At 45.7% G+C, this 16,604-nt stretch overlaps 1 protein-coding gene across 1 annotated transcript; it reads left to right on the top strand.

The window, feature by feature from the left end:
- Positions 1-2,043: 2,043 nt before the first annotated feature.
- Positions 2,044-16,078, top strand: rcn1 (reticulocalbin 1, EF-hand calcium binding domain). Its single transcript, XM_042341584.1, has 6 exons — positions 2,044-2,264; positions 6,686-6,879; positions 8,970-9,148; positions 11,316-11,376; positions 14,190-14,389; positions 15,201-16,078. The coding sequence occupies exons 1-6, from the start codon at positions 2,044-2,046 to the stop codon at positions 15,306-15,308; spliced, it is 963 nt and encodes a 320-aa protein (XP_042197518.1). The 3' UTR covers positions 15,309-16,078.
- Positions 16,079-16,604: the final 526 nt, after the last annotated feature.

Genomic DNA, 16,604 nt, shown 5'->3' with positions numbered 1-16,604 from the left:
TGTGTAGATTTTCTCTAAGCTGCCTTGCATCTAGCGACACATTAAACAAATCTAGGTCAAGTGCGATGTCGAGTCGGTATAACTAAGTGTGTTTTGTTGAATGGCATACTCTCGGAACTCGGTTTAAGCTTCTTGATTAAATGTTACATCATTGATATGTTTATTATTGCATCAACAAAAGCGCTCCGAGACGCTGCCCTGCGTTAAAACTATATATAAGTTGTTGCAAGTTATTATTGTTGACTGCTACTGCTTAATTACCATGACTAACAAATTCATATTTGGCACACTCGGCCCTGGTTGTGGAGTCCTGCAGTGTCGTGGTTGAACCACTCGTCTCACTCTGGGTTCGATTGCCGGGCCGGGCGAAACGTTAGGCACGTTTCCTTACTCCACACGCCATGGATGAAATGAATCGTCAATTTTATCCGGGGCTTTGATGGACAACAGTAATAATCCTCGCATTTGATATAGAGCCTTATCCCATCATTGAGACGTCTCAAAGCGCTTCACAGAATATAATGCAAAGGTGGACCGTGTATTTTATGGGCGAAACCCGGCAAGGCCAATTGCGCACAGCAGTGTCCCACAAAGGTTTTATTTTACCTTACTTTTTTAAACATTAGTTTATGTATTCATTGTTTTATGTCTGTCGGTCTGTCTGTCTGTCTGTCTGTCCGTTGGTGAGGACACACTTAACAATATCCGGTCTATCCAGCGAAGCGCTTTCGAGGCGTTTCGAGTCGAGATGATGTGGTGCAAGTATTATTATGATTATTATGACGATGACGATGATTATTGTTGCTATTATTGTGATTCTAGGACTCTCTTCAGCCAATAACGTAGTAGGTATTAAGAGAGCCCTAAAAAAATAAAGCAGGAAACATTGGAGTTGGGGCTTCGAGACGTCTCGAAGACGTGAACAGCGCGAATGTCAAATGCAATGTTTATTATTATTATTATTATTATTATTATTGATGATCAGACGGAGGGGGGACCCTGGAGTGTGTGGTATGGAGGTAATTTGGGGGAAACTCCTTGCAACGTGGCGACCCCACCCCCCCCTTTCCTCCCCTCCTTCGAGTCATGAACACACCTCTCGCCAATAGAAACCGGTGCAGCAGAGGCTCCGCTGCCCGGACACTGGGCGGTGTGTGAGCTCATACACAGGGAGGGGAGGGGGAGAGGGAGAGGGACCCGCACAGGGGGGGCACAAGGCACAGGCTCTCCCGCACAGGGGGGGGACAAGGCACAGGCTCTCCCGCACAGGGGGGGCGACAAGGCACAGGCTCTCCCGCACAGGCTCTCCCGCACAGGCTCTCCCGCACAGGGGGGGACCAGGCACAGGCGCTCTCTCTCTCTCTCTCTCTCTGTACGTTGTTGGCGACTCCAGGACTCGCAGCTCCAATCCCAACCCCAACCCCAGGATCTCCGGCCCCGGGAGGGGGGGAGGGGGGGAGGGAGGGGGGAGGGGGCAGTGGGGCTGTGAGGAGCTGCTGCCACTCCGGAGGCTTCTCTCTCGGCGGAGAGCGAGTGAAACGGATTGGATGAGCTGAGGCTCAGTGTCTGGTGTGTTTTTGCTCTTATCCATTTCAGCCACTGCTCAGTCACTTGCTATTCCTCTCCTCCTCTCCCCCTCCTCCTCCTCCTCTCCCCCTCCTCCTCCTCCTCTCCTCCTCTTCCTCTCCTCTCCCCCTCCTCCTCTTCCTCTCCTCTCCCCCTCCTCCTCTCCCTCTCCTCTCCCCCTCTTCCTCTCCTCTCCCCTCCCCCTCTCCTCTCCTCTCCCCCTCCCCCTCTTCCTCTCCTCTCCCCTCCTCCTCTCCTCTCCTCTCCTCTCCCCTCTTCCTCTCCTCTCCCCCTCTTCCTCTCCTCTCCCCTCTTCCTCTCCTCTCCCCCTCTTCCTCTCCTCTCCTCTCCTCTCCCCCTCTTCCTCTCCTCTCCCCCTCCTCTCTCCACCTCCCTGCCCCCCCTCTCCCCCCCTGCCCCCCCCTCCCCCCCCTGCCCCCCCCCCCCCCCCTCCCCTGCCCCCGCCCCCGCCCCAGTATGGTGACCCCCAGGATCGCCTACTTGCTGTTGCTGTGCGTTGGGGGAGTTTCCTCCAAACCCACTTTCAGGACCGAGAGGATCCACTCGGACCCGGAGCTGAGTGACCAAACCCACCAGGACACCGAGAGCTTCCAGTACGACCACGAGGCCTTTCTGGGCAAAGAAGAAGCCACGACTTTCGATCAACTCACTCCAGAGGAGAGCCAAGAGAGGCTCGGGTGAGGACCACTGGCTGGTGTTTCCCTCCCCCCCCCCCCCTCTACACTCTCCCCCTCCCCTCCTCTTCACTCTCCCCCTCCCCTCCTCTTCACTCTCCCCCTCCCCTCCTCTTCACTCTCCCCTCCCCTCCTCTTCACTCTCCCCCTCCCCTCCTCTAACACTCTCCCCCTCCCCTCCTCTTCACTCTCCCCCTCCCCTCCTCTTCACTCTCCCCCTCCCCTCCTCTTCACTCTCCCCCTCCCCTCCTCTTCACTCTCCCCTTCCCCCCTCTAACACTCCCCCCTCTAACACTCCCCCCTCTAACACTCTCCCCCTCCCCTCCTCTTCACTCTCCCCCCCCTCCTCTTCACTCTCCCCTTCCCCCCTCTAACACTCTCCCCCTCCCTCCCCCCTCTAACACTCCCCTCCCTCCTCTTCACTCCCCCTCCCCCCCTAACATCCCCCCCCCCAACACTCTCCCCTCCCCCCTCTAACACTCTCCCCCTCTCCCCTCTAACACTCTCCCCCTCCCTCCCCTCTAACACTCCCCCCTCCCCCCTCTAACACTCCCCCTCCCCCTCTAACACTCCCCCCTCCCCCCCCTAACACTCCCCCCCCTCTAACACTCCCCCCCTCCCCCCCTCTAACACTCCCCCCTCCCCCCCCTCTAACACTCCCCCCCTCCCCCCCCTCTAACACTCCCCACCCCTCCCCCCCCTCTAACACTCTCCCCCTCCCTCCCTCCCCCCTCTAACACTCTCCCCCTCCCCCTCCTCTCCCCCACCATGATGCTGATGTGGCGAATATCTTGACCTGAGCTGTATCACTCCCCCCCCCCCCCACAGCTGTGTCTGTCAATTAATTCAGAGCTAAAAGTGCTCCTAAGGTATCTTAAGTTTCAGCCCCTCTCTCTCTCTCTCTGAAGACCTGCCACAGCTCCCCTGTGTTATTTGGGGGTGGTTGTAATCTCCCGCACCCCCCCCCCCCCATCTCACTGTAACACTGTGTGTGTTGTGTGGTGTGTAAAGAAAAAAGTGCACTCAGCAGTTGTTTTGTTTTACAAGTTGAGCCACAGGGGCAGGTAAAGGTGAGCCAGAGGACTGACACTGCGAACCTTGATGTGCAACAAGCGAGTGTGCACATGGTTTACACTCCCGTTATAAAGCCCCGTCTGTCCTGTGAATAATACTATGGTTTGTTGCTGTATTAACTATACAGAGAGAGAGAGAGCGAGAGAGAGTCTGGTGGTGTCTTTCATACAGAAGTGTCATATGAACATGATAACGTGGCAATGGGCGTCTGCCCAAACCCCTCAAGTGGAATGTAGGAAACGAGGAATTATTGAATCCTTAAATGTTAAAGGAGCTTTTTTTTTAAAAAAAAACCCAAAAGATGGATCGCTGTTGCTTTTATTACCTGAGATAATAATAATAATCCTCGCATTTGATACAGCGTCTGATCACGTCGCCGAGACGTCTCAAAGCGCTTCGCAGAATATACTGTAAAGCCTATTGCACACAACAGCGTCCCACAGACAGTCGTGGATTGAGTGACCAAATTATTATTTTTGAAGGGATTATTACCCCTGAAAATGTTTCATTTATTAATCATGTTGTACAGCAGTGACTTGAATAGTTTTTAAACTTAAAGCAGATGTGCAGAAAGTTGCCTCCTCTGGAATACTGGAAAGATTTTTGCAAAACTTTCCAACATTACTATAAATTCTGTATGTTTAGCAGAGGAAACTTAAGTTCAAAGTGCTGACTTGACTTTTTTCATGAATAATTGAAGCACATCAGATTAACAAGACTTGAAAATGTCACAACAAAAGTTTGGGTGGAAACCTTCCTCTATTCAATTATTAAATGTACCATTTTTAAAAATTATTAAAATTAATTATTCAAATTCATTATTGTATCGAATCGTTGCATTTGATACAGTGGCTTAGCATGTTGCCAAAAACCTCAAGGGACATTACATGATTTATTGTAAAGTGTAGTGACTGTGTATTTTGCAGACAAAACATGGCTGCCAATTTGTGCACACAGCACAGTCCCACAAACAGCCATGGATTAAATGAATGATCAGTTTTATCTGGGGCATTGTTGGACTGGACACCAGGAGAAATTCTGTTCTCTTTTCGAGTAGGGCCATGGGATCTTTAACATCCTCCTGAGCAGACAGATAGGACACCAACCAGCATTGCGCTGGAGAATCTGCATCGACATGAGCTCAGAATCTCAAAGTAGGGCTTGAACTCGTAACCTGACTCAGAGACGAGACACCTAATGAAGACACCTCCGATCATATGTGTCACACATAGTGGGCTACCAGCAGAGTCATCTGCCACTTGATAATTCCTTTCACCCACTACTAGCCGTGCTGGGCAAGTCATGGCTCTATCACACTGCAAAACCTGGTGTGTTAATCAAAACTTCTCCCAGATATTTACATGAATATAAACTGCATTGTGTTTAAGAAAGAAGGAACTTGCAGTTTTTATGCTTCATAAAAATATCTTGGTAATAATTATCATATACAATAATTTTTTTTAGGCAAATATAGATTTACGCAAGCAGATCTGAGAGAGGGAAGCTTGCACCAGTGCAGTGGAGTTTTATGTTAGTACAGTAATTTGGTCACTCAATCTACAACTGTATGTGGGACACCCCTCTGCACAATTGGGTGCCACTTTTCACCCACAAACTATACAGTGAATTCACTTTACAGTATATCCTTTGAAGCGCTTGGAGACGTCTCAAAGACGTGATAAGGCGCTATATCAAATGCGAGGATTATTATGATAATAATCAAACATAAATGTTACAGGTGTAAGGCTACAGGTCGGGGTGACCAACAAACAACTGTCACAACACAAAGTCATTTTGTGAATAATGATTCAAGACATTTTTAAAAGACAAAGTGCTTCTGTGCTTGTAAAGTGCTGCTTTTAGACGCTGGATACCGGAGCTGTAAGATAACTGAACTGCCATTAACTCCAATGGGGGTCACACGGAATTGGCACTACATTGTATGTTCGAGCAGCTTAATACGAAAGAAGATGAGCAGAGACAGAATGTGTAGGTTGGTGGTGCATTAATCATATTGGGCAGCATCATTCACCTGGTGTGGTGGACAGATCTCTTTCTACTTTCCCAGGCAGACACCCCTGGTGTGGGAAGCTGTATGTACCTCACTCCCTTCTGAGTTTGTGTTTAAGGCATCTGTCGTCCACTGTTGTAGTGTAGGCCAGGAAGTTTCTAACCGTACACGTCGGATTTGCAGTAGACATCTCTCCAATTAAGTAGGTGCCTTAGTCAATCAATCACGCACAAACCAGATAACGCAGTTCAAAGTTGCGCTAACTTCTAGCTCTAGTTTGGCCTTTTCTAGAGCAGAGCGTAACCTAAAGATGATTTGTGTGAAGATACTGTATGTAATGATACTTCATGGGCTTAAACTCTAAAGAAATAGTATGTAATAAAGCTACTAAAGGTGAATCTATTCGAGCGCTCCGAGATGCTAGCCTGCGTGGAGAGTGCTATATAAGTGCAAGTTGATGTTAAATCCAGCTTTATCATGGTGAAAGATCTTTCTCTCAGCAATCAATATTCTAATCTTTGATAGCACAGTATTTTGACTCACTCTCTTTCCCTCCTCTCCTACCCACAGACCTGAAAGCTCTTCTGATTATAAGTAGGTTTGTGATACCCTTGAAAGTCAATCAACCGCTCTAAACTCTGTGCTGCTGATCTGTGCAACACAGGCCAGTACCAGTGATATTTGGACCTGGTGTTAGTGATATAAAACTATTGCAACACAAGCAATCCTGTGGTATATATCTGAATGCTTTCTGATTGTTTAGCACACAGAAGTTTGCAGTCAGGTATGTGTTAGAATGCAGTAATACCCCAGTTCTTCAAATAGCTCTTGAGACTCATCTTCTTATATTCTATCTATAGCCTCGCTATTAAGAAGATCTGCTAGCTGCTACAGAATTAACAGCGCCATGTTCAAAAATATTTTTAGGTTTGAATGGTTCCTGTTAGTAGATGAAGCCAAATATCATGTGTTACTCCCAACAATAACAGTTCGAATTTATACAGCACCCTTCACGCAGGATAGCATCTCAAAGCGCTGCACAATGGCAGGGTTAGACACCAAGCGAGGGAATAGAGGGAGGTAACCATAGGCGCGATCAACGACACAGCTTTCTAGGTGGCATTTTAAAGACAGACAGATAGAGAGCGCGAGAGAGGGCAAAACACAGGGGTAGAGCAAGGGAGTTCCGGATGTCAGAGAGTAGTTGCTGAAAGCTCGGCCACTAATAGTGACACGAGGATGGTTTGCCACGAGGGCATTTTCTTTCTCTGAATTTGTTTACATGTGTACATATATCTATCTATTTATGTGTAATGTATATATGCTTTTTTTTAAATAGAAAAATCGTAGACCGGATAGATGACAACAAGGATCAGTTTGTTACCACCGAGGAACTCAAAGCCTGGATTAAACGGGTGCAGAAACGTTATATTTATGAAAACGTCGCAAAAGTGTGGAGGGATTACGACCTCAACAAGGACAATAAAATAGCCTGGGACGAATACAAGCAAGCGACCTACGGATATTACTTGGGTAAGGCTAAAACCACATGATGTTCTCTCCGTGTTAATCTGCTCAACTTTCAAAGCGCTCCTTAAGATCTATCTTTCCGACCGCGCTTTCGGCCACCTGCCTTCCCCCCCCACTCCCTCAGCTATTCCTAAGGCCTTTGTCAGTGCTGCTGTATAAGCGATCAACAAAGAGTTTTGCAAGCACAGCCCAGAGAGACTCAACCCCACCCAACTCCCCATCTTATCAGCCGGCCATCAGCCTTATTTCCCATTGAAATCTGGCATATTGGTACCTTGTAAAAGCTTCGCTTTTTGGATGTCCCCTTTGGATTTGATTAGCTGGCTTGGAACCTGGAGACAAACTCACAGATAAGCAGAAGTTCACAATCTTACAGGCAGAAGAGATTGCTGCCAGAATTCAGGTCCAGCACCTTGAGACATCCTCCCGACGTTCTCTACCTCGATGGGACACCCTTGGCATCGTATGGTCAACCTAATACCATTTATTGAGTATAAGGCGCAATGCAGGCGTAGCTGATTGGTTATGCTTCATAAAGAATTGCAATGCTTTGTCACTGTATTTGCTGTTATCAAAGCCAACAGTACACGCAGGCCTGAAAAGTCTGGGTTTACCCACAACCTAGGATTCTCAGTAGTGTTGCATTATCCATGCCTGGAATTGGGAGTAAGATCTTTGTTGCAAATGTCCTTTTGATTAGAAAATGTGAACAACATACTGTCCCTTAAGATGTGTGAACAGTGGCTTTTATTGGACTAGGTGAATGTCTCACCAGCAACAGCTTGCATTTATATGCGCCCTTCACGCAGGGTAGTGTGTTGGAGCGCTTAACAGTGGCAAAGCCTGATGCTGAGCTGGGGGAGGGAGAGGCGACCATAGGCACGGTCAAAGAGGAAGGTCTTAAGGTCTGAAAATGGAGAAGGAGGGTACAAGGCTGAGGGATTGAGGGAGGGCGTTCCAGAGGGTAGTGGCTGAAAGCACGGCCTTCAATGTGTCTCTGGTCTGTAATGTGAATAAGGTGATGAGCAAACAACCACATGCTCATCTCAACGCAGTCAATGCCTTTTTTGGATGTGGTTGTGCTGGAACCTACTCAATGTTTGTGCATCTGAATGACTGAAGTGTGGGCACTGAAATGCCTCATTCACCAAACCTGAGGAGTGGTTTCCCATTGATCCACTCGTGTTTCCTGTTGCAAGTAAGTGCTCCATCTGTGTCCAAACCACCGAAGGCCACCTGGGAATTTGAAGAGCTTTTAGCGAATACAGACTCCTGGGCAGTAACTGACCACATAGCAGTCACTTAAACTGCAGTAATGTTACCAAACTTTTTTTTAAAAAAAAACTTAGCGACTTTTCATTTTAAAAATCCAAATCTATGCTGGTGTAATAATGCTCCAGATATCTACCAAATAAAGATTATCCTTAGAGAATGTTAGTTCGGCTAACTCGGGCTTGATACGGTTCTGTGTTACAGCCACTGTATCAAATGGAAGGATTATTATTGTCACTGAGTGACAGGGATTTCTCAGTCTTGTGATGTTCACCATCACACCCATACGCGCATAGATTTACACCTCAATAATTAATGTGTAATTGTACTTCCAAACAAAGACACTTCTTTACAAAAGAAAGGCACAAATTTAGGTCACTTACCCACATAAAAAGCATTCAGGAGGAACTGTTATTAAATATTACAGGTAGACAAGAAGTGATATGGACAAAGCTAATCTGTAGGTGGGAGGATAGTGTGAGAAGTAGGAAGCTGAATGATGCTATAGATAAACATTCATTTCACTAAGAAACATTGGCCTCTGTGCATAGGAAAATTCTCCTTTCACATCCCGAGACACGGGCTCAAAACAACATCCACACCAGCCTGAGGAAATGACGTAGGTCTCTTTGCAAATACTGCTAAGGGTACAAAGTAGTTGCAGGTGGACTTCAATCAAGACCAAAAGCCAGACAGAGTCTCGACTATAATTGCGCACAAGATGTGAGAACGGAAATCTCAAATGGACGATAGTGTCTTCGGGCACTCAGTAATTGGCCTCGCTTCATTAAACTGACGGTCTTGACTCTTGTGAAACGCAGAAAACCCTGAAGAGTTCCAGGACATCGCTGATCAGCTCAGCTTTAAGAAGATGCTGCACCGAGACGAACGCAGATTCAAATCGGCGGATATCGATGGTGATCTGGTGGCCACCAGGGAAGAGTTCACTGCCTTCCTTCACCCTGAGGAGTTTGAGCACATGAAGGAAATTGTCGTCCTTGTAAGTAAACCTCAGCCATACCGCAATTTGAATGTTGGCCTCGCCTGGCAAATGACAGCAATTAAACATCCTGAACTTGCTGTCATCTCTGCACCTTGATCTCTCCCTTCACCCTCCCCACATCCTCTGAATACTTCAGTGCCTCTGGCTTAAGCAGTCTTACAAGACTGCTTGTAAGTCAGTCTCTCTCCCTTAAAAAGGCATCACTGAATGGTAACCTTTGCTCATTGCCTTTCATTCTACACAAACCGTATGTGTAGCATTGCTTGCCTGAGTAAGCTCCTGTTCCACTAACCTTTAGCAGATGTCTGTACACATCAGATCTCATCAAACACCGTCCTTATTTACCATCAGATGGAACTTTATTTTATTTACTGCAATCTGTCAAGCTGTATTATTTTGCTGTACGTTTGATAACCTTTGTGAAAAACCATTGCATAAAAACACTGTACGTAGTGTCTCAGTGTACTGGAATAGTGGACACATAAAGAAACCCATCACCTTGCTTAAAATGAGTGTTTCTCATATGCACATCTCCACACATAGCAATTACCCTAAGTCTGGAATTAAATGCTCACTGGGGGGATGCACCCTGTTTACCTAATTTTGGACTGTATTAGGTGCAGGTTGACAAGCCTTGTGGACCCCAGATCGTCTGTTGGGGTAACTGCTGGAATTTAACCAGCTAAGACCACACAGCTTACCATCGAGAGCATTGTCAGGGATGCTTCCCGCTGCTTGTCCACAAGGACCGACCGCCCTACCCGTTAGGTCTTTGACTTGCAGGGTTAGCAGGAGCTGAGTGGGAAGAATCACTGCTGTGAGATAACAAGCCGGCTGGTTTGTTATCGGCAGTGCCTTGGAGTACTGCGGATCCGCCTGGCTCAGGAACCAGACTACCGAGACAGCCACAGACGGCTGGCTCAATTCGGACATTCTGTTGCCAAATACATCACCCAGGAGCCAAGCTTAGCTCCAAGGGGTAAAAGAAGACAACCCCTTGTCCGAGAAGGAAAGGGACAAGTTGCTATTGTAGTGATGAACCTATTCCTGAGGTTTACAGAGTTTTGTTTAATACTGCACTGTTACTGTAAGTTTTCAGTGTCACAGTGCTTGAGCTGGTTGGCACAGGGAGACTGGAGTTTCTCTGGACTTACTAGCAGTCAAAGAGTTAAATACTTGATATTTAAAATCAAGCGAAAGCAATACAAACTCCCTTTAAAGTTCAGTGCTGTGCTAGTTTTTATAGGTCAGGTCATATGACATGGCGGGTTGTTTTAAACTGCATTGGAAACGGACCATCGCGTCTCTTTGTGTGTAAGATGAACTGTGGGGTGTGACCAGGTATGAAATGATGGGAATTCCAATTAATGTGGAATTTTACGCCCATCTCATTTTCGGTAAAAAAAGCCCAGTTCACCAGCTCAGAAGCACGTGGTTGAGTGGAATCAGACAACGACTCCAGTAGTGGTGGGTGATGGGAGGAATAAGCCAGAAAGTCCTGCTGAAATCACCACCAACAACAACTTGCATTTGTATAGCACCCTTCACCACTGATGTTATTTCCTGTGCACTGGGCACGCTTGCTAATGGTAGTGACATCAGCGGCCTTTCCTGCACATGTACAGTATGCAGGAAGTGGCATCAGCAGTGATCCTGATGATCGAGAAATCAGCCATTTTTCGACCTTTGTTTCAACTCAGGGGTCTGAGAGCGAATAGACCCAGAACCACCGCTTTATCATGCTGTTGCTCTGTATCAACACTCTGCGAAGCACACAAATACATTTGCTTGTTCGCGAGCTAGTGGTTGCATTCTTATTTGAAGAGGTTATCGGATTATTGTGGGTAAAGTACAGCCAGCCGACAGTCGTGATTAGTTACGTCGTTGCTTGAGTGACCTTTGCCTGTATGAAAATCCCTCCTCAAATCCTCAATCAATGCTGATAACCAGCGCTCTCAGCCCACTGGGCACCCAGACAGCTAGCAAACACTGGGAGAATGCGTTCTAATTGCAGGGTAGGAAGAGCTTTGAAGAATCGTCATGAAAAAAAAGCAGGCAGCATGTTCTGAACAATCTAATCTGTAACTAACTGAAATGAAGAAGCTTCAAGAATAGGATCAGAACTGCAACATAGCTCATCTAACTTCTTTCCTCCCCCTCCTAGGAAACGCTGGAAGACATTGATAAGGATGGAAACGGATTCATTGATGAGGATGAGTACATTGGTAAGGAACACTGATTTTAATCACTCGCTTTGACCTATTCATACCACCTGAGAGCTTCACTTGAAATCAGATGATATTCTTTCGCAAAGCCATTTAAGGCTTACAAGCACAGATGCGATGGCTTCTGCAGTAATGGGGGAAATATTGCTGGAAGACCGTTTTGTTTTACAAGAAATCTTGTTAAATTACAGGCTGTTTTCTAGCCAGTGCAACTTGCTGTGCCTGTTTTTCAAGAAGGGGGGAAGCTTTTCAACCCTCCAATGTTTGAAACTGCCTTTCCTTTGAGCCGAAGCTTTGTGCAATAAGATTGGCTCTTGGATTGTTTTTTGGCGCAATGTCAATCTGGAGAGAAGGATTTTATTTCTTTATCACCTTATTTGTAACTTGACCATCTGTGTCTTTTTTTTAAAAAAGAATCGAGTGAGTCTTTTTGATGGGTTATCTCTCAAGCTGCTCGGAGCTGCCTTGCTGGGTGTTGGGATTCCTTCCTAGCAAAGCCCCAGGGTTCAGACTCTGGGTTTGATGACACTCGGGTTACTCCTGCAGGGCACACTTTTGTCAGTCTCGGCTTTTCTCCGTGGGAGGTTAGGGGGGGGTGGGGGGGGAGTTACTGTAAATTTAGGGAGTGTTCACAGCTGCTGCCCTGCCCTTTCTGACCAAGGAACATTTCGAGAGAGCAATAAGAAAAGAAAAATTGCTCTCGTGCAGCCATTAAAACAAATATTGTGTTAGCATTTGAAGAATCACACCAGTGGGAAGTTGTGTAAGGCTGGAGAGTTGGTCAAAGCTTCATACAGTGAACTTAAGTATGGCTTCCTGCACATCTTGCCCACAAAATCATAGAATTGTAGAAGTATGCAGCACAGAAGGAGGACATTCAGCCCATCGCGTCTGTGCTAGCTCTTTGAAAAGTGCTTTTCCAGATCAATCCCATTTCCCTGCGCTCTCCCCATAGCCCTGTAACTTGTAACGGCCCTGGATAACAAGTAATTATCTACACAGTCAATCCACTTTACAGTATATCCTACACCCAGAGGTCACTATATTAGGGTTCTCCTGCATAATGTACATTACCCTCTGCCTACTCATGTATAAGGGGAGCGCTTGAGCAGACTACAACCTCCAATATAAAGCGCTTCATTACAAGGTGTTTTCACTCATAGCTCAGGTATCCTGTGGACTTGCATGAACACAAAGCCCAGCTAAACGAGTCAACCTTGGCCCTGACTTTTACTCCCCCCCCCACCCCCCCAAAATTCTGAAATGCCCTCACCGGCTCTTTTTGCACTTAGCCCGTACAGAGAAGTCAAAATGCTTGAGTTGCAGGTCATCAGGTCACCATTGACATCTCTCCCTGTGACAATGACCTGATGACCCAAAAGTCAGCCACTTCCAGGCCGGAGTTTTGACTTTCTGCTCACGTTTGCGGTGACTGCAGAAGCACGAGATCACGTCCAATTACAGTTCTGGTTGTGACATTAGGAACCCCCCCACCCCCCCCAACCCATTTGCTGTTATGCTCAATAGGTATCTTTGCAGTTGTATGTATAAAATCTAGATAGAGCCAAAGAATCATTGAATTACACATAGTTTAGCAATTCCACCTCGTAGTTGACTAAGAGCATCTCTCAATAACAATGAGCACTTACAGCAATTCTCCCCTTAATTGTAGAGCTTTATGCACAATTTAAATGGCCTGACTAAATAGACCCAAGTTCTTAAATGCTCTCTATGTATGACTAACACAATGGGCAAGTACAATTTCACAGTAATTAAATCCCATTCAATGACATTACCTACCTGTAATTACCAAGTACTTGTCGACATGTGCTGATATGTGAACAGTGGTGACTTGTTCCTTTGTATAACTGCTTCCACACAAAGCGCATTTACAGAATGTATTAAGCATACAGCAGCAAATTGAACCTGCTCGATTCAAAGCCTCAGCTTAAGTAATTTGTCGTTGAAGCTGTTGGACTTTTAACCAAACAAGTTAAAAAAAATCAAGGTACGTCTTGGTTTAAAAAAAAGCTCCCGCAGAAGGAGGTGGAATAATTCTGTTATGTACAGGTTAAGAATTACTCAATAAACTAGTATTACCACTATGCGGAGCACAAGTGAGTTCTATGTAGGTGCATGGTCTCCTTGACTTAGATTCCCCGTACTTGGCTCTGGCCAAACTGCGTCTAATACTATTACTCTCCAGAATTAAGTAAACCAGGAGAGAGTGCGCATTCTATTCCAGACACAGGGAAATTTCCATGTGTTGGGCCCTTGGATGAGGTAAGGAAAATATCAGGAAGGGATCCCACTTCCGATCGCTATCCAGTGCTTCCTGATGGAAAATGTGTGTGCATGCGTGTGACTGTCAAGTGAATATTGTATCAAGCTATTCCCCATGATCAAATAACCTGTCAACAGTCACTGCCTGGGCTCACATATGACTACATATGTGAGACAGCTGTTGCCCACTGAATTGTATCCCAGAAAGAATCAGCGCATTTCAGGAGAGGAAAGCAAAGAAAAGGCAAAATAAAGCTCAACCATGAAGTCTAGTGCATTCAGGTGACCAGACCTTAACCACACAATAGTTTGTTCATGTTGTGTTAACATTCACGACTGTTTGTGGGGCACCGATGTGTGCAATTGGCTTCTGCGTTTCACCCACAAAAGACGCAATCACTCCACTTTACAGTATAGCCTGTGAATCGCTTTGAGACATCTAAAAGACGTGATAAGATGCTGTATAAAATGCAAGGGTTATTAATATTGAATGGAAGTTTACGATCAATACTTTTTTTTCTTTGTTCCAGCTGATATGTTCGCCCACGTGGAAGGTGTGGCAGAACCTGACTGGGTTCAGACTGAACGTGAGCAGTTTTCCGATTTTCGAGACTTAAATAAGGACGGGAAGATGGATAAAGCTGAAATCCGGCATTGGATCCTCCCGCAAGATTACGACCACGCACAGGCTGAAGCCAGACACCTGGTGTACGAGTCGGACAAAGATAAGGTGATGCCTTTAAATATGAGCAGGGACATCATGTTGAGCTACATGAGAGTAGAAGGATAACTGGATGTGCCAGACTGGTGATTAAACCGTGTGAGCAAAGCTCCAGCTGTTTACAGTTGCCGACTACAGCAACCCCCAAATTATAAAATAGCTTAAGCACAACTGGATTCGCAAACGTATCACACCAGTGAGTCCGACACCCGGGTTCCTTCACCCATGCTCCATGCACCCAAGATCTCTGTCGTACAAGGAGATTGCCTACCTCACTACAAACCAGGCAGCAAACCCAGAACCTCTTCACCCTAACAGCTCAGCTACGCAATAACAAATTACATTTATATTGCGCCTTCACGTCGGAAGGACATCCCAAGGCGCTGGATGCGCAGCTAAGGGTTTTGCACACACAAAATCAATGGTGACCAATCTTTTTGGTGGGGTAACCCAATAAGAATTTTCTTGATTGAATGTTTCTTGATTGATAGTCATGCCATAAATATTGCTACACAGTAGCTGCTGGAAACAAAATATTGATTTAATACACACAGACTTACCGAGACTAGTGCAAATGTTTGGCAGGCCACTTCTTGATATGGGTTGACCAGCATTGCACTCGATCAAAACTCATTAAGCACTCAAGGGCTGGTGTACTTCTATTCTAAGTAACAGTGTTGGATTGTCAGGAAAAAGTTTGTGTCACTGGCTTAGGAGCGTGAATTAAAGCTAAACCCTTGAGACGCAGGGCGGAGATTTGGCAAAGTGAAATTCCTTTTGTGTTTAATTTTTTTTAAAAAAATTTTTTGTTTCAAAACAGGACCAGAAGTTATCAAAACAAGAAATCTTAGATAACTGGAACATGTTTGTGGGCAGCCAGGCCACCAACTACGGTGAGGATCTCACACGGGACCACGACGAGTTATGATACTGAGAAGAAAAAAGAGAAAAGGGATTTTGCAGGGATTTGGGGGTTTTCCCGAACAAACATTTTTTTCAAAAATCAAATTCACGTCGATGCTAAAAGGAGCCAAGAGGGCTTTCGAAATCGGACTGCAGTATTTTTTTGCCGCGTTGTAAAGTGACTGAAGTTGGGCCAGTTTCGTCCTCCTAATTCAATACGTACTTTACCTCATTAACTAATGGGGCCACTGTGCCCGTTAATACCTTTGCACCAATTGCAAGGCAGTGTTGATCTACATATGTAGTGTGTGTGTGTGCGCGTGTGTGTGTTTTTAAAAAAAAAGCCAAAACTGTACAAATCCGTACTTACACTTGACCTGTAGACTGTAGGTTGAACAAATTTGGGGTCTCTTTCCACCCCCTCCCCCACCAACTGCCCGCCCACGTAGGACATGTGGCATATAGTCTGCTTTATAAATGAAACGTCAGCAAGGTCTCCCACACTGGGGCAGCCAAGAGTTGTCTTGTCTGGCCTTGTTCCAAAATGAGCTCCATATGGACCCATCTTAGTGAATGCAGGGTGCGAGAGACAAATGTAGTTTGATTTTAATGTTCCTTGTCTTCAATTTCGCTGCAATCTGTCTTTTCAAATAGCGCCAAAACCATCCATCCATCCACTGCGCTCTTACCATTTGGTACTGGAAGGTTGAACGTGTGTGTGGAACAAATGGAATGCTTCGTTGATTTCCCAGTTACATGACTCTGGAAGCATCTCCTGACGATCTGAGCCACGGCACTTATTACTTGACTGTTTTCCTTAGAACAGTCAGCCTGAGTCGCACACGCAAAGGGTCTGTAAGAGATAACTGCGTTCCCAAAGCTCGGAAAAAGCCACACTATTCTCTGTTTCGTTTAGAAATATATCTCTTTGAGATTCCCTTGAATACTTTTTATCGAACAAAGGAAAAAATGTTTACAAAAACTTGTTAGTTTGTTTCCAAATCCTTTTCATGCTCCTAAAAGTGTCAGCCTTACGGTTGAAAGATATTCGTACTAAATAGTATTTAGAGTCTATAATATAACAACATAAGATATTGCTGGGTTACGGCAAGTTATCTTGTTTCCAAGGATTATTTCAGTGCAGCTGCCTTCCATGTAATAATCGAGATGTTATCTATTTACAAAGAGTGTTTGTGCAGTTTCATTTCGCCTGAAATAAGCAAACTGACCTTCACTATAATAACAGAATTACTTGAGATTGTGTTCACATATATCATATTTATTTGGATGATGGTTTGACAAGGCTGGGTGAAAACCATAT

This window comes from Callorhinchus milii, unplaced genomic scaffold, assembly GCF_018977255.1.
Source record: "Callorhinchus milii isolate IMCB2004 unplaced genomic scaffold, IMCB_Cmil_1.0 Scaffold17, whole genome shotgun sequence".
NCBI classification, from domain to species: domain Eukaryota; kingdom Metazoa; phylum Chordata; class Chondrichthyes; order Chimaeriformes; family Callorhinchidae; genus Callorhinchus; species Callorhinchus milii.
The sequence above is the reverse complement of the archived record's forward strand: the minus strand, read 5'-3'. Positions and strand labels throughout refer to the sequence as shown.

Excerpts from the sequence above, each read along its gene's own strand:
- rcn1 (XM_042341584.1), top strand. The coding sequence starts at position 2,044 with ATGGTGACCCCCAGGATCGCCTACTTGCTGTTGCTGTGCGTTGGGGGA. Across the intron at positions 6,880-8,969 it reads GACCTACGGATATTACTTGG|AAAACCCTGAAGAGTTCCAG; the intron begins GTAAGGCTAAAA and ends TGTGAAACGCAG. Across the intron at positions 9,149-11,315 it reads TGAAGGAAATTGTCGTCCTT|GAAACGCTGGAAGACATTGA; the intron begins GTAAGTAAACCT and ends TCCCCCTCCTAG.